The sequence below is a fragment of the Cavia porcellus genome, unplaced genomic scaffold (assembly GCF_034190915.1).
Source record: "Cavia porcellus strain 051 isolate PalLab524CR breed Dunkin Hartley unplaced genomic scaffold, mCavPor4.1 scaffold_16, whole genome shotgun sequence".
NCBI classification, from domain to species: Eukaryota; Metazoa; Chordata; class Mammalia; order Rodentia; family Caviidae; genus Cavia; species Cavia porcellus.
The window spans coordinates 6,791,044-6,812,607 of NW_026947499.1; the positions used below are offsets into that span (position 1 = coordinate 6,791,044).

At 50.4% G+C, this 21,564-nt stretch overlaps 1 protein-coding gene across 4 annotated transcripts; it reads right to left on the reverse strand.

Annotated features, from left to right (window-relative positions):
* Positions 1–880: 880 nt before the first annotated feature.
* Positions 881–20,071, reverse strand: Tctn2 (tectonic family member 2). 4 transcript variants are annotated; one of them, XM_063225493.1, is made up of 18 exons: positions 19,888–20,071; positions 19,633–19,740; positions 19,146–19,222; positions 17,811–18,009; positions 14,041–14,141; positions 13,679–13,875; positions 12,741–12,819; positions 11,679–11,820; positions 10,408–10,473; positions 9,656–9,790; positions 9,475–9,552; positions 6,814–6,894; positions 5,936–6,047; positions 5,151–5,257; positions 3,170–3,326; positions 2,235–2,360; positions 2,015–2,111; positions 881–1,088 (listed from the first exon to the last, which is right to left on the reverse strand). In XM_063225493.1, exons 1-18 carry the CDS (start codon positions 19,964–19,966, stop codon positions 900–902), a joined length of 2,130 nt encoding a protein of 709 aa, XP_063081563.1. In that variant the 5' UTR covers positions 19,967–20,071; the 3' UTR covers positions 881–899. The 4 variants fall into 4 exon arrangements, with proteins under 4 accessions (XP_063081563.1, XP_005000490.1, XP_013000191.1 ...); XM_005000433.4 differs by having other exon boundaries at positions 2,023–2,111; positions 12,741–12,870; XM_013144737.3 differs by having other exon boundaries at positions 881–1,113; positions 2,023–2,111; positions 12,741–12,870.
* Between the last annotated feature and the right edge of the window lie 1,493 nt (positions 20,072–21,564).

Below are 21,564 nucleotides of genomic sequence, written 5' to 3' on the forward strand. Positions count from 1 at the left end.
GCCACAGTCACACTGAGGGCATCTCCATCACCCCAGCGGACTCCGCCTGACACCCGGCGCAGCCCAACCTCCCTCCGAACCGCCCAGTCCCGGGACCGCTTCAGGAGCCGAAACCTGATGGGAGCCTAAGACTTCTCGATGCAGGTCTTAGCTGCACCTGTAATCTCAGCACTCAAGACAAGCGGAGGCAGGAGATCCCAAGATCAAGCCCAGCCTGAGCAATTTAGCGAGAACTTGTCTCAAAAAAAAAAAAAAAAAAAAATCCTCTGGCTTCTCTGCGTCCTAAACAGAATCCATACCTCGGGGGGCACTCTGACCCCGGTCTTTAAAACCCTCACCTCCCTGCCCTAGGCTCTGTCTCAGCGCAAGCCATACCCACCGTCTAGCTCTGGTCAATGCAGTCCAGCCCTAGAATTTGCTCTGGTCCCCTCCTTCCTCAGCCCTGTCAAAGGTGGCTCTTCAAGCGCCAGTTCCAGAGTCCCCTGTTTGAGAGCCCGCACCCGGGTTCATCCCGCCATCAGAGCCTAGGAGGGAAGCGCCACTGGCACAGGACACTGTCGTGGTGTCACAGTGAAATCTTGAGGACCCAGCTGGACTGCTGAACTATACCCCCAGCCCATAAACGGTCCTAGGGTTTAAACCCAGGGCCTCATGTTCCTTAATCCAGAATACAGGAAACATAATCAACACAAATATGTAAAATTTAAAGACTGTATAAATAAAGACCCTAAAACTGGGCATCTGTGATAAACTGAAATTCTAACATCAGTTTACATGGTTGATCTCAATGAGAGGTTTTAATGCATGTGCATTTGGCACTGCTTTGAACACCCATTTTGTTACATGAATGAATTAAATTCACACAACACATACTGAAAAGTTTCTATGAAAATAAGACTTCATTTATTAAAGTATGACAGAGGCACAGGGGTCACTGGAGTAAAGGTGCTCAAGGAAGGCCTAATGGAAGACCGCAGCTGGATGCCGGGCCCTGCACACCCCTGCCCAGGGACTGCTGAGGAACACGGCCAGCAAGAGGAGCGATACCAGCAGCAAACCCTTGGCCACACACTGTGAGTAAGGTTCCCCTGAAAGCAATAATAAGCGGTCTCACTGTGTGGTTCAGGCTGGCTTGCAACTCTGAGATCTTTCTGCCTCAGCCTCCTGAGTGCTAATATCACAAATGTGCACTGCTGCACCCAGCATTTTTCTAATAATTTAGGTAGGAAAAAGCCAAAGCATTGGGGCTGGGGATTTAGCTCAGCAGCATAAGCACCTGCCTTGCAAGCAGGCGGTCGTGAGTTGAATCCCTGGTACCAATTTAAAAAAAAAAAAAAAAAAAAAAAAAGAAGCCAAAGCATTAAGAGTGATCATTTCCAAGTATGTCAGTATCAGAACTTTTTTTTTTTTTTTTTTTTTTTTTGTCTTTTTCCTTTTTGTCGGTACCAGGGATCGAACTCACAACTGCCTGCTTGCAAGGCAGGCGCTTATGCCTCTGAGCTAAATCCCCAGCCCCTGAACATTTTTTTTTTCTTTTTAAATCCTTCTATAAGTTCTAAATTTTCTGTAATATTCACACATTTTTAAAGTTTTGTTTTGTTTTGGTATTGAGGATCGAACTCATGACCTCACAATTGCCAGGCTGAGTTAAATCCCCATCACATTCACACATTTTTAAAAAAATTTAGCTGATATAGCCAGATGTGATGGCACACATCTGTAATCCTGCAAATTCAAGGCCAGCCTATGCAATATAGTAAGTTCAAGGCCAGTCTGAACTACATAGTAAGACCATGTCTTAGAAATAACAGAGAAAAAATAAATTTAGCTGACACAGCCTAACTGATGACCACTGCCAAAATCGCTTTACCAGGCGGGAGTATGGAGGCACAGGCCTGTGATCCCAGTATGCAGGAGGCTGAGGCAGGAGAACTGACAGGAGTTCAAGGACAGCCTAGAATACATAGCAAGACCCTGTCTCAAAAAAAAAAAAAAAAAAATTGGCTTAACTCACCAACTCACCTTGATAATAATGGGTCCATGGATAGAGAAGTTGTGGCCAACATACATCATTTCTGTTGCAGTCATACTCAGTGAAATTGATCTGGAATCTATAGAACATTTTAGAAGATTAGGACAACCCTAAGGCAGGAAGACCAAGGAACTTGATTGAAGGTATAAACTTCCTATTTTAAGTCTTCTGCACCGTGTCCCCGAGGTGAGAAGTGCCTTACCTTGTGCGGGGGCGGGGCAGCTGGGCAGGTACTTTGATAAAGCGGACAGAGGCACTGACAGGGAAGAGGTCAGCCTTATCCTCGCATGTCAGCCCGCACTGGTACTGCCAGTCTGCAGTGAAGAACCTGGGAGGAAAGGATGCAGGAGCCCGGCCACCACTCAGGTCAGCAAGCCAAATTTATCCTGCAAACCTCTACATAGGTAGACCCCAGGGGAAAGAAATGGAACGAACCATCCCAGCCTATCCCAGCAACAGATACAACTACAGCTCCAGCCAGCTCTTTCTATAGAGATGGGGGCTGTTTTTTTTCCTGTTATTTTTGAGACAGGATTTGCTATGTAGCTCATGCTGGCCTCAAATTCAGGGCGATCCTCCTGCCTAAGAGCTGGGATCACAGGTATGCGTTGCCATACCTTGAACACTTTTAAAACTGATTTCTCAGGGTAACCGTAACAAGAGCCAACCATTTACTGAACACTTTGCTGTGAGCAGAGCAATGGATCCTCAAAACAGTACTGCTGCCCAACGAGGTGGCACACACTCCTGTAATCCCAGCGCTTGCGAGGCTGAGGCAAGAGGATCAAGTTGCAAGTTTGAGACCAGCCTGGGCTACAAAGTGAGCCCAAGGCCAGCCTGAACTACATAGCAAGAACATCTCAAAAAGAGGCCAAAAAAAGCCCTGTATCCAGAGTCCCTTCTCCTTTCTTCAGCTGCCTGTTTCGTAACTTTCCCACCCACCACTACAAGCTCAAACTTCAGTGAAGGTACGAGCCTCAATCACCTGCACCCAGCCAGTCAGAGCTGTCCACTCCACTGCCCATGGGAACCAGGACCCAGGAACAGCCTGTGGGAGGGATAAGCAACCGGACTCCAGCACAGCACCACCCCATCCATGGCAGCGCCCCGGGCCGCCCGACTCCTCCGCACACGCACCTGGTCTCCATGCCCAGGATCTCCTGCTGCACGATGCCCTCCACAGCGCCGGCATCCGAGAAGAGGATGCGGATGTGCAGCTGGGCAGGAACGGCCAGGCAGATGCCACGGGCGACGCTGGCAGCCGGGTCCACACTGGTGTTGGGGGGATCTCCGCCTAGGGGAGCAGGTGCCCATTTGGGGTTTTTGAGTCATAGTCTTGCTATGCAGTTCAGGCTGGCCTAGAACTCACTACGTAGCCCAGGCTGGTCTCAAACTCGAAGTGACCCTCCTGCCTCAGCCTCTCAAGTGCTGAGATTGCACTACCAGGTGAAGGTACATATTTCTAAGGAAATAACAACAGTGTTCATATCATGTCATGGTACGAAAAGAGAGAGACACCCTGAAGTCTAGGAGATGTAGACAGGTGCTGGTTAACCACAGCTGTGTTTCAAATGTTTCCTTGTGTGGAAAAGGAGTTGCCGAAATTTACAAGTCCTGAACCACATAACAAAACCATCATCATGATTCTGTTTCCAAGCTGCCTATTGAAATCTGGCCAGCTTTTCAGCAGAGGCATTTTAAGTTATTTCAGGGAATAACTAATAAACCCTGGGGAAGGCAGTGAAAATCTACTAAATGCCAATTCCCAAGGGCTGATGAGTGATTTCCTTAGGGGGCACAGAGCAAGAGCACATTATGCTGGCAGCCAGCTCCCCACAAGGAATTCGATCAGTAATGCGCACAAATGCATTTGCAGACCAAGAAAAATCTAAAAAGCGATTTCCTGGTGTGTTACCATGTCAAATGGGAGAGAACAGAAGCAAGGGGGTGTTCATGTTTGAAAAGTGGCACTTAGGGGCTAGGGATTTAGCTCAGCGGCATAAGTACCTGCCTTGCAAGCAGGCGGTCGTGAGTTCGATCCCTGGTACCAATAAAAATGAAAAAGACAAAAAAAAAAAAGAAAAGAAAAGAAAAAAAAAAGTGGCACTTAGTAAACCAGCAGCAAAGGGAGGTGGGTGGCACTGGGGGAGGCTTCTTTGTCCCTTCAGAGGCTGTGGAGGTGGCTGACGTTGCCCCTGGGACACACAGCAGCCTGCTCCCCAATACACACATAGGGCCATCACTTCCGGCTGTCAGTCAGGGTCGGGGCTGTGTATCTTCAGCTCAGATGTGGAAGGGCTCCCCCTTCCCCCAGGGACAGAGATGCTAATGCCTCTGGTTTCACAGTCAGCAAGCTGGGCTCTCTGGGAATATTTCTTACTTCTCAGGTGTTCTGCTGTATTTGTTTTGTTTTGTTCTTTGAAAGGGTCTCACTGTGTAGCCCAGGCTGGCCTCAGTGACCCTCCTGTCTCAGCATCCTTGGGTGCTTTACCACCTCCTTTCTTTGACCCCCTTTGTGTACATATTTCTCTCTAACATTATAAGACTGCAGTCACTGCATTACCTAGGAGGCTCAGGGAAAGAAACTGGCATGAGTTCGAGGTCAGCCTGGGCTACACAACAAGACCCGATTTCAAAAAAAAAAAATTTTTTAATTAAAAAAGAAGTTGGGTGTGGTGGTGCACACCTGTAACCCCAGCACCTGGGAGGCTAAGGCAGGAGGATCTTGGTGAGTTTCAGGCCAGCCTGAACTACACAGGGAGACCCTGTTGCAAAAAAAGAAAAAGAAAAAACATAAAAGAGGCCAGGTGTGGCAGTGCACACCTGTGGTCCCATTACTTGGGATGATGCAGCAGGAAGATCAAACATTCGAGGCCAGGCTGGGCTACACAGAGAGATCAAGGTCGGCATGGCAAAACCATTCCTTAAAGAAGTACGTTAATGAACAACTCAAAGCATGAATAAGAGGTGAGAGATACAAAGGGAGAGGTGACCCCTGGACAAACGTCCAGTTAAACCAGCAAAGAAAAGGGACTGCATGCATCAGGCTCACACCCTGAGGGCCGCCGCAGTCACAGCCAGCCATCTGCGTGCCCTCTGCGACATGGCGGAGACTTACGCAGGATCTCCAGCCAGCCTTCGGTCAGGTCGCTGTAGTCAGAGTTGCCTCGCGCTGCGACGTGTGTTGCTTGTACTAAAGAAGCCAGCCTCTCGGCTGCGCTCTCCCTGCAGGAGAACAGGGCGCAGCTCAGCCCCACCCAGCAGCTGTGTCTGGACACCCTTTGTCCCTGCTGGGCACCCTATGCCAGTGACATTGGCAATGAAGCTGAGTGGGAGCCCAGGGCAGGTGGCAGCAGCCTTCTTTACTCTAGGTTTTAAATACCACCCAGCATTCAGGAGGCTGAGGCAGAAGAGTCGCTGTGAGTTCAACTAGTGACACCCTGTCTCACAAAACAAAAGAAAAGCAGATTACTTAGGCCAGAGGCTGGGGAAGAAGGAAACCAGAGAGTAGCTACTTAACTGGGACAGGTCTCCCTTTTTTGTGAGGAAGATGTTTGGAACTAGATAAAGGTATAATGGAAGTACCAGATGTCACTGAACTGTTCACTTTAAGGTGACTAATTATAACTCGTTTCATGTCAATTAGGGACAATGCACATACATATGTAAATATACTTTCCAAATGCTACCTAAAGATGCACTGGAACATTCTTTCTTTGTTTGCTTGTTTTCCTTTTTGAGACAGGGCCGCTCTATGCAACCCAGACTGGCCTGGCACTCACGGCAGTCCTCCTGCCTCAGCCTCCTGAGTGCTGGGATGATAGGTGTGTGCCACCGTGCCCGGCAGCAAATCAGCTTTAATCGAAGCGCTCACAGTGCAGGCCAGTTCCTCCACACACTCACCGGAGACGAGTGCAGTTTTCGCTGATCCCGATCTCTAAGAGGCAGCCGGACTGCACGTTCTCTCCAAATAGAACAGGCCTGAAAGATGCAGAGGTGCACAAACTCCTCCCAGCTAGAGGAGAAAAGGGTTCCCTCTTCAGGGTTTCTGCTAAATAAATGCAAAACTGTGGCGGGACGAGGTGGCTCAGGCCTATAATCTTAGCAGCTCTGGGAGGGTGGGCCTGGATAATTTAATACTTAGCAAGGCCTGGTCTCAAAACCAAAAACTAGAACAAGGGTTTGAGGGGGTAGAGCAGAGACCCTGGGTCCAATCCCCAGGATCACAATAATAATTGAATTAGTTAAAAGGGCTGGGCTTTAGCTCAGTGGCATAAGTGCCTACCTGGCAAGCACAAGGTCATTAGTTCAATGCCTGGTACCAAGATAAATAAAATAAAATAAAATAAAACATACATTGAAGTTTTTTTGTGAAAAACATGGAAGAAACAACAAATAGAAATAGAAATAAAGCTTAGGACGGGGGATATAGCTCAGTGGTATAAGCACCTGCCTGGCAAGCATGAGGTTCTCAGTTTAATCTCCAGCACCAAAAAAAAGAAAGTTTAGCCAGCTGTGGTAATGCATGGCTAGCATCCCAGCACTCAGGAAGCTGAGGCAGGAGAAGGACCATGAGTTCAGGGCCAGGCTGGGCTACATGAGCCCCTGCTTCAAAAAACAGAATGAAGAACCAACAGAATCATGAAAAACAGCCTCCATCTCCTCCCCACTAAATGAACCAATGGGGTTTAACTGATTCCTTGATTAGATTCCAAATGGGAAACTATTTCTAACACTGGTCCACAGGGGGTTAATGGTGACCGATGGCCAAAGCAGATTACCTGGCTGCCAAACGTAGAGCGTGGTAGCGTTACTCGTGGCGTTGGCATTCAGGGCTCGGACCGGCTTGCCAAGCTGGTAACCTGGGCACACATGAGGAACAAGCTACAGCATCCTTCTAAACGTGCTGCAACGTCGCAAGGGCTGTGGCAGGAAGTCACATAACAGGAAGGCACAGCAAGAGGACAGGTGCAGGCAGAGCTTCTTCAAAACACGCGTGGGGGCAGGTGGCACATGCCTGTAATCTCAGCACTCGGGAGGCTGAACAGGAGGAGCACTGAAAATTCAAAACAAGCCTGGGCTACAAAGTAAGGTCAGGGCCAGCCTGAACTGTATAGGGAGACCTTGTCTCAAAAAAAACCAAAAATAAAAATTAAAATTAAAAAAAAAAAACCCACCCTAGGGGGTGGGGATTGAGATGCCATCTGTACGCGGACCAGTTCACTACACTGAATGTAATCTATACTGCACATGTGCAAATAAAAGCTAATCACTAAAGAAAAGGAAAGGGGGGGGGAATACCCTCGAGAGAATCCTAGCATATTCATTGTTTTGTTTTCTTTTTAACAAACGATACTCATGTTTTTTGTTTGGTTTTTGTTTTTTGAGACAGAGTCTCACTATATAGTTCCTTCTGGCCTTGAATGCATAATGATCTTCCTGCCTCAGCTTCCCAAGTCCAACATCAGTGTTTAGCCACAAATATGCTACAAATATCAGAAGCACACAAAGACATCTAGTTTTTTAGTTTGGGCAGGTTTTTGGGGGGGTGGGTAGAGAAAGGGTCTTACTATGTATGTAGCCCATGCTGGCCTTAAACTCAAAGCAACCCTCTGCCTCAGCTTCCCAAGTGTCGGGATGACAGGAGTGCACCACCGTGCCCAGCTGATAGACGGGTTTTGCAGGGCCTTGTGAAAATAAGCTTCAGACCTAAAACACTTTATCTCTGAGATCCCCAATACAGAATTCCCCAAATTCAAGCTGTTCCCCACTGAGCTACACGTGACCGTTAACTGCGGTGTCAGCTTGAGTAAGAGCTGCGTGGCGGGCCGCTCTGCGTGGTTCTGCACAGGCTCGCTGAACAGGGAGGCCCCGCCCAGGCATGGCTGGCACTGACCAATAAGCTTGCAGCCCATGTGGAAGAGAAAGGGAAAGAAGTGGCTCAGGCTTCCCCCTCTCACCATCACCCTTGGACCCCGTCTCCAGGAGGAAAGGCGCACAACTTTTTGCCCCTTGACTCCAGCGCTTGGCTGGGCTCCAAGCCCAGCTAGTGTGGCTCAGTGGTCAGCTCGCAGGCCACCCGGCCACAAACGCACCACCCATTTATTAACGATCTCAGCTCTTCTCTGTCATTTCTCTCCAGCTGGTGCTATCCAGATAAAACAGCAAACTCCCTGAAGACGGGCCCTTGGTCCACAGCCCTCCCACAATCTTGTCCTACTTCAAACCACAGATGTGATTCTCAAACACTTTATCTTTTTAGAATTTTTTACAAATTAAGGAAAGCTTCTGAGGGCCAGGGATATGGCTCAGCAGCACAGCGCCTGCCTGGCAAGTGCAGGGTCCTGAATTCGAGTCCTGGGGCTTCCCTCACCAAAATAAAAGTTTTTTGAGCTGGAGGACCACGATGCCAGTGCCTTGGCCTGCTATGCACAAAGGCCTGGCTCAATCTGCTGGGGTGGGAGATGGCCCAGCTACTTGGGAAGCTGAGGCAGGAGGATTGCTTGTGCCCACAAATTTGAGGCCAGCCTTGGCACCACAGCAAGACAACATCTCGAAGAAATTTTTTTAAAAAATAGATCAAATGTATTTGGATGCGCAGAGCGTGGTGGCACACTCCTATAATCCCAGCACTTGGGAGTCTGAGGCAGAAGAATGTTTGTAAGTTCAAGGTCAGCCTGCGCTACAAAGTGAGCCCCAGGCCAGTATGAACTGCAGAGCGAGAGCCTGTCTCAAAGAGACAAAAAGAAAAAAAAAATGTATTTGGACGCTATCTCTCACTGCCACCCCGCAGCAGGTGTGTGTCAGTCACACTGGACAGCATGGTCCCCACACCGAAATAGACCGTCAGGAGCCACAGAGAGGGCAAGAAGCAGACAACACAGGGCAATCAGAGGGTGACAGGTTTGCACACAAAGACCCAAACAAGGTACAAGGTGCCAGGGAGTCCCCAGTCCCCTTGCTCAGGGTCCCCAAGGAGAATCCACAGCTCATTTCTCCTGAGAAGCTAATGCTACCACGGCCACACATGCAGGGTCTCTTCCCAAAAACCAGGAGCTAAAGTGAAGCAAGCGTCATTTCCAAAAACCCATTACTATGGATGACACAGTACAAGTAAGTTTCTATCAGAAAATACCCTGTCTAACCCGGCATGGTGGCCCAGACCTATGAGCCCAGCACACTGGGAGGCTGAGGCAAGAGGATGGCAAGTCCAAGACCAGCCTGGCCATCTTGGCCACACGCAAGACCCTGTCTCAAATGAAAAATTTAAAAAGGGCTGGGAATGTAGCTCAGTGCAAAGGCCCTGGGTTTACCTCTCCAATACCTTACAGAGGAAAACCACAGAAAGAGAACCAGTAGAACCAACTAAACTTGGGGAGAGTTTCTGAGGGTGCTGTATTAGGATCCGCCTGTGGCACGCGGGATAGACACAGTCATCTCACCTGGGTTTCCAGAGAGTTCCTTCTCGTTAGCACTGTTCCGGTTTAAAAACTTCACTGTGAATCTCTGCGTCAGTATTCCTAGAATATGCCAAAGTGAACACGGAGTCACACACATGCGTAGGACACAGGTACGACCACACTCCATGGGCGGGACACAGCCTCCTCCCCACCCCCGAGGCACCTTTCTGGTGGGCGCTGATTTCCGCCTGCACGATTCTGACACTGATTTCTGTGACTGTATTGTTGTCCCACCTGAAAACGTAATGTTCTTCCACAGTCACCCTTCTGGGGGCCGAGGAGCGGCTCAGAAGCACTTCTGCAAATACAGGAGAACTCCCATCAGCAGGCCGTGGTGGCACACGCCTGTGACCCCAACGCCGGGGAGGCTGAGGCGGGAGAGGGACACAGCTGTCTCCTCTCTAAGAGCGCAGGCCTGCGAAGAGCAACCACCCCCGTGTAACCGGATTACCACACAAAGCAAAACCTAAAAATGTAGCAAAACATGAGCTGGGCTGGTGGCACACTCTGTAATCCCAGCAGTAGGGACACTGAGACAGGAGGATCAAGTTGCAAGTTCGTGACCAGCCCGGGCTACAAAGTGAGTTCAAGGCCAGCCTGAACTGCTCAGGGAAAAAAAAAAAGGCAAGGCAGGGCTGAGGATTTAGCTCAGTGGCATAAACGCCTGCCTGGCGAGCGTGAGGTTGATTTAGTCCCCAGTACTAAAAAAAATACAATTAAATTAAAAAACAAATGCATCTACCACCAGACAGATGCCAAGGGAAGGCTCCACGCCCTGTGGGCAGGACGCGCCCCAGCTTGCCCACCCCGCCCAGGCCTCCAAAGCAACAAGCCAAGCAGGGGACAGGGGCTCATGACGCTTGGGAGAGGTGACAGCTGCCTCTGGCAATGACGCTGATGCGTGACATTAAATACCTGTGTCGGGGAGGAATCTGCCTGGGTTGGCTGCTTGCTCGTAGGTCACCAGGGGCGTAACCGGGGCTAAAGAGACACACACATCAACATCCAGGGACTATACAGTCCGCACAAGCTCTCCACCCACTCAGAGGAGTGCCCTCCCAGCACCCCTGCCAGCGTCCACACGTTTTTGTCGATTTTTTGAGACAGGGTCTCACCATGTATCTCAGGCTGGCCTCAAACTCACATCCTCCTGCCTCAGCCTCCTGAGTATAGCACCATGCCTCGACCATAAAAATCCCAGTTTCTTGGGGGTTTTTTCAGTGCTGGGGACGGGACCCAGGCTCCTGCACATGTAAATCAAGGGCTCTACCACCCAGGCCAAAGTGCTTTTCCTCTTAACACTGAATTACAGTGAAGAAGAAGTATCACTGAAATCAGTGCCTGGCGCTCCCCTAGGAATGATAGGCAGATGCAAACACACACATTCATACCCAAACCTGGACACGGTGTTCGCACCAGCACATGTATAAAACCCAGACATGGACAGAACCTAAGTGTGTCCCTCAATTAACAAGTGGATAAACGGATATGGTTTCTCTAACTGGAGGAATATTATTCACCCACGAAAACAAAGCCAGGGCCCAGACTGCAACCCAGAGAATCTTGAAAACATTTCGCTGAGTGAAAGAAGCCAGGCACAAAAGGTCACAGACTGATCTGTACAGGGAAGGATCTGGCACAGGGAAATCCCAGGGACATGGATGATCTGAGGTGGCAGAGGTCAGGGGCAAGATGACCTCTCAGGAGGAGCACTAGTCAAGTGTGTACCAGCTTCTTTTGGGGATGAGAAGCTTTGGATCCAGATGGAGGTAAGTTACTAGATGACATAGGTTATAAACTTTAATGTGGGGCTGTGAACATTTTAATTAAAAAGATACGCAGCCAGACATAGTGGTATATGCTTAGAAGACTTGCCCTCTGGAAAGATGAGGTAGGAGGTGCAAGTTAGAACTCAGCTCAACAACGGGCAAGTCAGCAAGACCCTGCTTCAAAGTTTGGGGACAGGAATGTATCCCAATGCAAAGGCCATGAGTTCAGACACCCTCATCAAAGGGAAAACAGAAAGAATTACTATGTGATACACCTTCTTCCAAAGACAACAGCGTCCCCCGCTGCAGCTGAGACACTGCTAAACTGAGCCCCCAGAAGCCACCTGCACTCTCCTGAGTGTGTCTTATGCTGTGTCCTGACCCTCAGGCCGCGTTCCCCAAGGAGGGTCACAGTACCTCCGGCAGCGCCGCCCTGGACCTTGGGGAGGCCCCCATCACCCCGCTCTCGGTAGGCGTCCAGAGGAGTGGTGCATTCCGCGCTGAAGCTCTGCAGGAAGGCCACGGGGGCATCGAGCACGCACTGCCCAGCCAGCGACACCTGGAGGGGGCACAAAGCCGACAGGTGATGGTCTGGCTGCTGAATACCACAAACCAATGGGCATCACTTAGCATCCTCCCCCACTCTGGCTGCAGGCTCAGCTCCCGTCCTTGCTGAGTACGGGGCTGCAGGGAGGATGCTTGGCATGTGCCAGCCCAGCTCTGGGGGCCTGGGGACAGTCACCGGCACTTAATAGAAACAAGGGCGCCCCTCACCCCACCCGGGTTCTGCTTCACCAGCACTTGGTTTTCTCCAACTGCATTTTCTCTTCTGCATCATAACCAGACTTTTTCCAGGTACTAGATTCAAACGCAGAGCCCTACATGCCCCTGGCTTGGGTTCTAGTCCCAAACCAGTGCTCCTGCCCACCTGAGAAAACCACAGGACCTCTCTGCCCTGCTGACGTCTCTCCATTTGGGCCCCACTCTGCACCTGCTCACTGAACTCCGACTCGCTCATTTAGGCCACAGGAAACGACCCGAGCTAAGAGCTGCTGCATAGGGTCTCAGGATGTAGTCCAGGCTGGCCTGAAACGCACAGTTGTGCTCCTGCCTCAGCCACACTTACAAACCCCGCATTCGGGAGACTGAGGTAGGGGAACTGGGAGTTCAAATCCAACCTGAGCTACATAATGAGACCTCATCTCAAAAAAAAAAAACTTACAAAAGAAACGCAATTAAACTAACAGAAGTGAAGAATAACCATAACTTCCAAGAAAACTTGTAAACAATCTTTTGATTTTTATATTATGGGTTCATGTCGAGACTGATTAATTTTAAAGTGAGTTTTTGTTTTACAAGCCATTGGCAGTTAGGTCCCTGGAAATCCACGAGTAATCTAGGGAGAAAGGTTCAAGAGCAAGACGAGTTACACTACCTGCAGGGTCGGGGAAATCACAGCACTTGAATCCAAACGCTTACCTGCGGCACAGTAAAATACACCTCCTTCTCCGTGGTCCTGATCGGGTCCCCCTGTCTGTAGCCAGAGTGTGGAGAGAGTCTGGGGACAGAGTGCAGAGAGGCTTCGAAGCCAGGGCGCTGGCTCAGGGACCTGCAGTCCACGGGGAAGACCATCACTGCACAGCAGCGCTAGGGCACCGCTCGGCCTTTACTGTTGGCATTTTGTTTCGCTTTGCTTTGCTTTGTTGGGATAAGGTCTCAATACACAACCCCGGCTGGCCTCAAACTCAGGCCCCTGCCTCAGCCTCCTGAGTGCTAGGATTATAGGTATGTACCACCATGCACAGGCCCCTGCCTCAGCCTCCTGAGTGCTAGGATTATAGGTATGTACCACCATGCACAGGCCCCTGCCTCAGCCTCCTGAGTGCTAGGATTATAGGTATGTACCACCATGCACAGGCCCCTGCCTCAGCCTCCTGAGTGCTAGGATTATAGGTATGTACCACCATGCACAGGCCCCTGCCTCAGCCTCCTGAGTGCTAGGATTATAGGTATGTACCACCATGCACAGGCCCCTGCCTCAGCCTCCTGAGTGCTAGGATTATAGGTATGTACCACCATGCACAGGCCCCTGCCTCAGCCTCCTGAGCGCTAGGATTATAGGTATATGCCACCATGCACGGCTTTAATTACAAAAAAAAAAAAAAATGTAGGTGGTTGTTGCTTTTCAACAAAACAGAACTGGAAAATGCAGAAAGTTAAGGTCCTTCATGGGCCCGGCGCTCCTGTCCCCACCTGAGAAAATCACCAGGGCCTCTCTGGCCTGTTGACCTCTGCCCACTTGGGCCCCCATCTGCTCACTGAAATCTAGGACCTGCTCGCTTAGGCCACCAGAAATGGCCAGAGCTAAGGGCTGCTGCATGCAGTGGCCCTGGGGACAGACCCTTCCCCGCACTCACACGGCGCCATGGTAGAAGAGGCCGAGGAAGGGCGAGTTGTCGAGCGATGACTGCACACACAGCAGGGGGAACCAGTCGGGCCTGGGGCTTTCGGTCTGCGCCGTGCACAGCTGGTCAAAGGGAGGGCTGACCTCACCCCCAAACACGCCCGGGAGACAGGCACCTTGGAACAGCCGCCTTGCATCCACAGAGCAGTCCTGGGGGGCAGATGTGACATGACTCAGCCTCGAGCTCGCTGTGTGGCCCAGGCTGTGCCATGATCCTCCTGCCTCAGTCTCCCTCAAGGTGGGGGTTACAGGCATGCGCCACCACACCCAGGTGGCCGTGATACTTCTGTACCCCCAAATCAGAGACAAACGAACCTGGTCACAGCAGCAGCGAACATCACAGGCCCCAGCTGTCAAGTTGCAAGGACAAGGACCGAGCGGCTGATACACCTGGTCGGGGATGACTGTCACGTTCTCTGGGGAGAACACATGGGAGGAAACTCAGCTCCAAAACAAATGACACGGCACTGCCCAGCACTGACCGCCAGAAAAGCTGAGCCAACGTGTCACACATCACCATGACCAATGTCCCCTTAAGAAACCCGTGACATGTGCCCAGGATTTGGCTCAGTGGTGTCAGTTCCTGCCTGGCAAGTGCAAGGTCCTGAGTTCAATCCCTGGTACCAAAAAAGACAAAAGAGAAACCCTGGACGTGAGCATCACAGGAGACTGATGCCCGGTCTGTGCTCGCTACTCCAACAACAAAGACACAGAACACACTCGGCTATTGACAATGAAAATGAACTATAAAAAAGAAAGAAAGAAATGAACTACAGCGAGGCAAAGAGTCAGAGCTGACCTTTCAGATTACTGGTTAGGGCTGGTGTGGTGGTGCACACCTCAATCCCAGCACTCGGAAACTGAGGCTGACAGGAGGATCGCCAAGGGTTCAAGGCCAACCTGTGGTACGTGGTGAGGCCCTGTCTCAGAAAACTAAGATGGTAATAACGAACTGAACATAGCAGAACCCTCCCGTGTCAATGGTACCGGCCCACGCTACCCTGTAAGGACTCAGAACGGGGTTTCCAGGCATCAGGGACAGAGGTTCGCATGTCCGGCCATGTCTCCTAGCTCTACACCTCCTTCGTTCCTCCAGCCAGCCCCTGCCTGCTGTCTGCCTTTCCACCCTTTTTCCCGTTTTGATCTCTGTCAAACTGAGTTTTCATACCTCCACCGGGTCAGAGCGAACACAGGAAAACCACCAACAGCTCTACGCTTCGCAAGTCTGGCTATGTGAGCACCCCAAATACTACACCAATAAGCGCAGGCATGTTTTCCAAAGGAAAAGATGAAAGTCAGTGCTCCAAACAGTACCGCTGCCATCAATCCATCCAGGAGTCTTTTCCCCCCATGGACCAGTGAAACCTTAATTAAACATTTTCACACATAATCTCCTGGGAATCTTACACAGGCTTCTCCCGCCTAAAGAGGTCTCCGGCACCATCACCCCGATTACAGTCCCTGTGTTCCGGTTCTCACACAGGACAGGAAGCAACGGGGTGAAACTGACCGCAGAGGGGCCCCAGGGACCTAACCCTCAGATTCGGGAAGTCCGAATTCCTCATCCTGGAGGGGAAACAGAAATAATGAACTCCGGGGAGACAGGGTCTCCCTGTGTAGTTCATACTGGCCTTGGACTCACTTTGTAGCCCAGGCTGCCCTCCTCTTGGTGATCCTTCTGCTTCAGGCTTCCAAGTGCTGCGATTAGAGGTGACTGTCACAACCACACTTGGTTTAATATTTTTAATTCTTCAGTAGATTTTTTGGTGGCACATGTCTGTGATCCCAGCACTGGGGAGGCCGAGGCAGGAAGATCACTGCAGGCAGGGACCAGCCTGGTCTACAAAGTGAGTTCAAAGCCAGCCTGAACTGCATAACAAGACCTTGTCTCAAAAAGAACCCCAAAAAAGAACAAAAAACCAAACCAAAAAAAAAGAAGCTCAGGAGACAGAAGGGGATGTGGAAAGATGGAAGACGTGTTACAGCCAGGTGCCACCTCCACGCACGCAGTCAACACTGTATCCTGCAGACAGGCACAAATAACTGTTATGGCCTAGCTCTAACCAATGTGCCTCATTCTGTTCTGTATGCACCATTTTCGACAGGATTAAATTCCATTTCCAGAAAAGACTTAAATTTCAGCTTCTTGTAAATCCCCTCCAACCCCCCTTCCACATGTTTCTGCAAGGTGTGCTGTTCCAGGAAGATGTTTAACCATAGAGAGCAACCGGAATGTACCAAGAATCCCAGATGTTATCTGAACTAGGTCAACAGCTTTGTGGGTTTTTAGTTTTAAAAACCCTGCCCTTAATCTGCTAGGCGCAGTCTTCCATACTGGCTCCTGGAGGCTGCGTCGCCAGGCCTGGAAATAAAGCCTTTGCTCCAAATTTCTTAATTTCTTGCTTCTTTGGATTTATTCCGGGCTATCACAATAACAACTTTCTAAAGTAACAAAAACCTCTTAAGTAAGTAGATAATACATGGTTTGAAAAATTAAAGGATATTTTAAAAAGAAACGAAAGCCCCCCCCCAGGTCCCACATTAGCCCCGACCCGGAAGCAGATTCTTAGCTTCTCAGCTCTTCCTCTACAATCTCCCGATGCACATATCAATAAATGCTTTTACCCATGTCTTTCTGACAGAGGGTTGCACGCCACATGACGAGTCTACACCGGGGTTTTCCACCGCACCCTGCATCTTGGAGGTTCCCAGGGGTGCACAGAGCAGCAGGAGGACTTACGGGGAGGAGGCGGTGGCGGAGACTGCGCATGCGCCTCGGCATGGGGCCGGGCCTTGCCCCTCCCCCACCCGGTGACATGGCGAGCGAGAGGAACTGGAGCACAACACAGGGTGGCACTGATCCCAGGAGACCTCAGGGTGCCCTGTCTAGAGGAGTTCTTGGGTCACAGAACACTGCCGGTCGTGAAAAGGAGAGTAACCCAAACCTGATTTCCCGAAGATGTACACACATGTGCACACGGATATGTGATCTAACACAAGTATGGCTCCAAAGCTGGTAATGACTCAGGCCATCAGAAGGAGCCTGGGGAAATACGCGATAGGACATCCTGCTGAAACACTACACAGCCATCAAAAAGCAGGCAGTGTCTTGGCTGAGGGTGCAGCTCAAGAACAGAACTCATGTGAGGCCCCAGCTTCCAACCCCACCACCAGGAAAGAAAAACTGAGGTGAACTTAATCCCTAAGTTACATTATTTTTAAAAGGTATAAAATAGTGAGTCATGAATTATTATTGTGTATATTTTTAAAAGAAAGGAGTACATGTTTCTATGAGCATAAAGTAACAGCCTGATTCTTACAAAGATGAACTGGAGGTTCAAAGGCTTCTCTCAAAGTCTGATGGTTTTCAAGACGTTCACTCATGAAGCCTTCTTTCCCTTAAAATGGAGCCATACAGACCGGGTGTGGTGGTGCACACCTTTAATCCCAGCAGTCGGGGCTGAAGCAGGGGGATTGATGTGAGTTCAAGGCCAGCCTGAGCTAAAAAGTGAGTTCATGGCCAGTCTGAACTGCAGAGTGGAACCCTGTCTTTTTTTAGACCAAAGTAAATAATAAATAAAAATTCTAAAATCCCAGCATTCTGTGAGGCTGAGGCAGGAGGACTGTTAGACCCTACCCCAAAACAAAAAGTAAAAGTGCTGGGGATGTAGCTTGGTGTGAAGGCCCTGGGTTCAAGCCCTTGTACCACAAGAAAGGAGGAAGGAAGGAAAAGCGAGACAGAGAGAGAAAGAGAAAGAATCAACACAATTTTCTCCTCTCAAAAATTATTCAAAGTGGTTTACAAAAGTTACAAACAGTAGAGCAAGATACATTTAATTATTTTAAATACAAGGGTACAAAACAGAAACTTTTTTTTTTTTGGTCTTTTTTCTTTTTTTCGGTCAAACTCACGGCTGCCTTCCTTGCAAGGCAGGCGCTTATGCCGCTGAACTAAATCCCCAGCCCCCAAAACAGAAACCCTTAAAATAAGAAAACCAAACACGAAGCGCAAGTTTAGAAAGGCAAGGCCGACCCTCGAGGAGTGCTGCAAACCGGCACCGCCTGCGGCCAAGGCCTGTACTCGCCTGATGCGCGGCTGCCCGGAGGGGCGGCCAGGCTGTAGAGCTCCGCCCGGATGAGCAGGTGCGCGGCACAGGCGGGGCCGCGCGCAGCCGAGAGCAGCAGAGTCCGGAGCAGGCACGGGGCCTCTGCCAGGGGCTCGGACGCGTTGGAGACACACTGTTGCGGCCACCTCGTCAGCCTCACTGTCACCTCCGACGCACCCTGACGGGAAAACACCCAGTGCCCTCAGGCAGCTCAGAAGAGCACCTCTCATTCTCATCACCCGAGAACGGAGGAGGGCGCACCTTAGCCCAGGTCTGTTCCAGAAAAGCCCTATGCAGCGATGTCCGAATTCTCCACGCCCCACTCCCAAACGGTGGCACCAGCAAGCTCTGATTCCTAAACAAACGATGTCTGGACACTCAGAGAAAGACAAACGTGGGTCTAATAGATTAACTCGCTTTCTCTGGAAGTTTCTAATGTTTTACTTATTTTAGTTTTATTTACTTAGGGGTGTTGGGGATCAAACCTAGAGTCTGCCACATGCTAGGCAAGCACACTGTCCCTGAGCTATGGCCCCAGGTCTGTCTGGAACCTTTTAAAGTGTCTTTACCCTCCTGCTAGCAGAAGTGTCAGTTTTGTTTTGTTTTGGAGGGACAGAGGGTCTCACTATGTAGCCCAGGCTCAAACTCCCAGTGATCCTCCTGCCTCAGCCTCCCAAATGCTGGGATTATAGGTGTGTGCTACCATGCCCAGCCCCTAGCAAAGTTTAAATACATTAAAAAGTCAATGAAAACAATCCCCCATTTCTCTCAGAAGGCTTTGGACATTTATGTGCCCCCAAAAGGCTGTCTTCTCCGTCAGTTTATCTCCAGAGTCAATGCTGGGCACATAGTAGGCACTCAATAAACACTCATCAGTGGGAAACGTTTAGCCTCCCAGGGTTGCATATCCTGACACACAAACTTTAAGTGAGGCAAGTTGGGCAGCTATGAAGCTTTTTTGGACCAAGGCCCATTAGATAATTTGACAGAAGCGATGGCCCTCGTATCAGAAAAGTACATACACAGCAGAGCTTCATGAGGGGGTCATTCCTGCAATCCCAGGACTCTGAGAAGCTGAAGCAGAAAAATCACATGTTTGAGCCCAGTCTGGGCTCACAGATCCCTTGAAACATGCTCAAGGGCCCCTAATCCTAGGGGCAGTATCCTGGGCTGAATGGGTATCTACAGTGACACCCCACAATTTCAGAGCATTTCTAAACCCAGAGAAAGCTACCAGGGGTAAAATCAAAGGTGTGTTACAGAGACCCTAGGCAGAAATCTCTAGGGTCGGCACAGCTTTGCTTATGGCCTTACCACAGTGGGGGTCACAGTCACACTCCAATCTCCTGTCTCATTGCTCAGCTGTCCACAAGTGGGAACGGGAAGTACACCTAAGGGAGAGAAGATGAGATGCAAGACAGCATTGTCTGGCCTGCTGTAGTGACCCATCCTCTAACCCAGTACTCAGAGGCAGAGGCAGGAGGATCACCAGGAGTTTCAGGCCTGCCTAGGATACATAGGAAGACCATGTCTCAAAAAAATGAGCACTGTCCAGCAGTGAAGGAGTGCCCCCGAGTTAGACAGCCTAGGATGGAATCCCTATGGGACTCTGGGCAAGTAACAACCTCTCTGCACTGAGTTTCTTCATCTGTCAAATGGGACGGAGGCATATTACGGTTAGGAAAATGAGATGATACATGCGAAGCACTTGAGATAGCTCAACGAAAGTCCTCCTCATCTCTGCTTTGCAGAGGACTAAAAGCACCCCAGAACGCCCCCGACCAGAGGAGCAGACTCTTACCTGCCTCGACTTGCAGCGGGGCCAGGGACACGGTCACATTCTCGGTGTCTCCGACCAGGATCGCACTGACCTCAGGGCCGGACATTCGGATGAAGGGAGGGATGAATACTAGGAGAGAAGGACGAGGCGGGGAGGGGTCAGCCCGAGGTGTGTGTGTGGCGCTCTCTTCTGTCGCGCCTTCCGAAGCTTGGAGGTCCCCGCTCCCCAGGTCCCTTCTGCCTCGGCCCCTGCAGGTCCCTGCCCAGCCGTACACACCCAGGTCTCCCCGCAGCGGCCCCAGGAAGCCCAGCAGAAGGAGCCCCGGTAGAAGAGGATTCGGCGGCAGAAAGTCCATGCCGCCAACCGCGTGCGCCCTAGAAGCCGCGACAGGCCCGGGAGAAAAAACTCAACCGTCGCCATGCTGAGGCAGCCATCTTGCCACGCGCACTCCCGCGACTATGGCAACCACCAATCAACCATCAGCCAGGTGAGATGAGCAATCGTGATTGGTCCATCCTCAAGAGAGTCCGCCCCCAGCTCGGACAGAAGCATCCTGGCCCCGCCCACCAGTCCTGGCTTGATGCAGCAGCTTGGGTCTTCAAAGGGTGCTCAACAAGTGGTGTCCAGGGAGTGCGGCTCCAAAAGTGGAGTTTCCTCCGACCTGGAGTTAATGCAGCATGCTGCGAGAGCCAGCCTGCAGGCGCTGGGTATCTACCTGGGGGGAGGGGATGCTGCCTTGTAAACTCGACTTTTATGGAGGTTTTCAAGGAAGGGACCTAAGGGGGTGAGGCTGTGGCGCTGTAACTGTGTAGTGCTGTTGGGTTCCTTACCATTCTTTTGTTTTTCTTTGTTTAGGTTTGGTTTTTTTTTTTTTTTTTTTTTTTTTTGTCTTTTTCCTTTTTATCGGTACCGGGGATCGAATTCACGACTACCTGCTTGCAAGGCAGGCGCTTATGCCGCTGAGCTAAACCTCCAGCCCCTACTGTATTTTTTTTAAAATATAAGTTCTAATATTGTGAAAGGTGAGGTTCTCCAAGGTCTTACACTAAACATGGTCTTTTCTGTGCGTGGTAAACCACAGGTTGCTTCGGTTGTAACACTGGCACAAGATTTCACCCGGACTGGCCCCTCATCCTCAGTAAGAAACTGTGATGTGTTGGCCTCTCTTGATATCTGGAAACAGAGCCTAATAGAACATTGATAAGGTGGTCACTTATTTATGTGCTTCCCCATCTGTCTTTGGGGAAATGAGACTATGAATTAACCAGTTTGGAAGGAAAATCCTCCTGAAGGAAAACATTTCTGTAACTGGGCCCTTCTCCTCCCTCTCCTCCCCATCACCCCACACTCCCAGGAGCACACAGGCTGTGATCTCAGCACGCAGGAGGCTGCGGCGAAAGGATCATTGCCAGTTTGAGACCAGCATGAGCTACAGTGAGCCCAAGGCCAGCCCAAACTGCACAGCGAGCTCCTGTCTCAAAAAGACAGAAAAAAAAAAAAAAAGTGCACAGGTGCTAGGCAGGATTCATACTTGTAATCCCAGCACTCTAGGAGGCTGAGGCAGGGGGATGGAACCTTTGAGTCTTCCCTAGGGAATCAAAGGCTGATGATGTAGCTCAGTGCAAAGGTCCTGGGTTCAGTTTCCAGTACCAGAGAAAAAGCACACAAAGAGGGTGTCATAAGGAGCTGAGTTTGCCTCCCATGGCTCTAGGTTTATGAGGCGTATCTTGCCCTCTCTTAAGGTGGAGTCCATGTTGACCTCCGGTGAGAAATGTCCTTCGGCCCAGCAGGATAAGTCAGGACCTGGAGTGGCCACTGTGGAGCCATGACTTGTTCAGGCTGCCATGGCCAAGGCTGGGCAGGACACTTGAGCAATTTAGTTCCAAAGATCTGCTCAGGATGCTAGAAACAGGCCCAGGGGATGGCAGGGATCAACTCAACACATTGCACCAA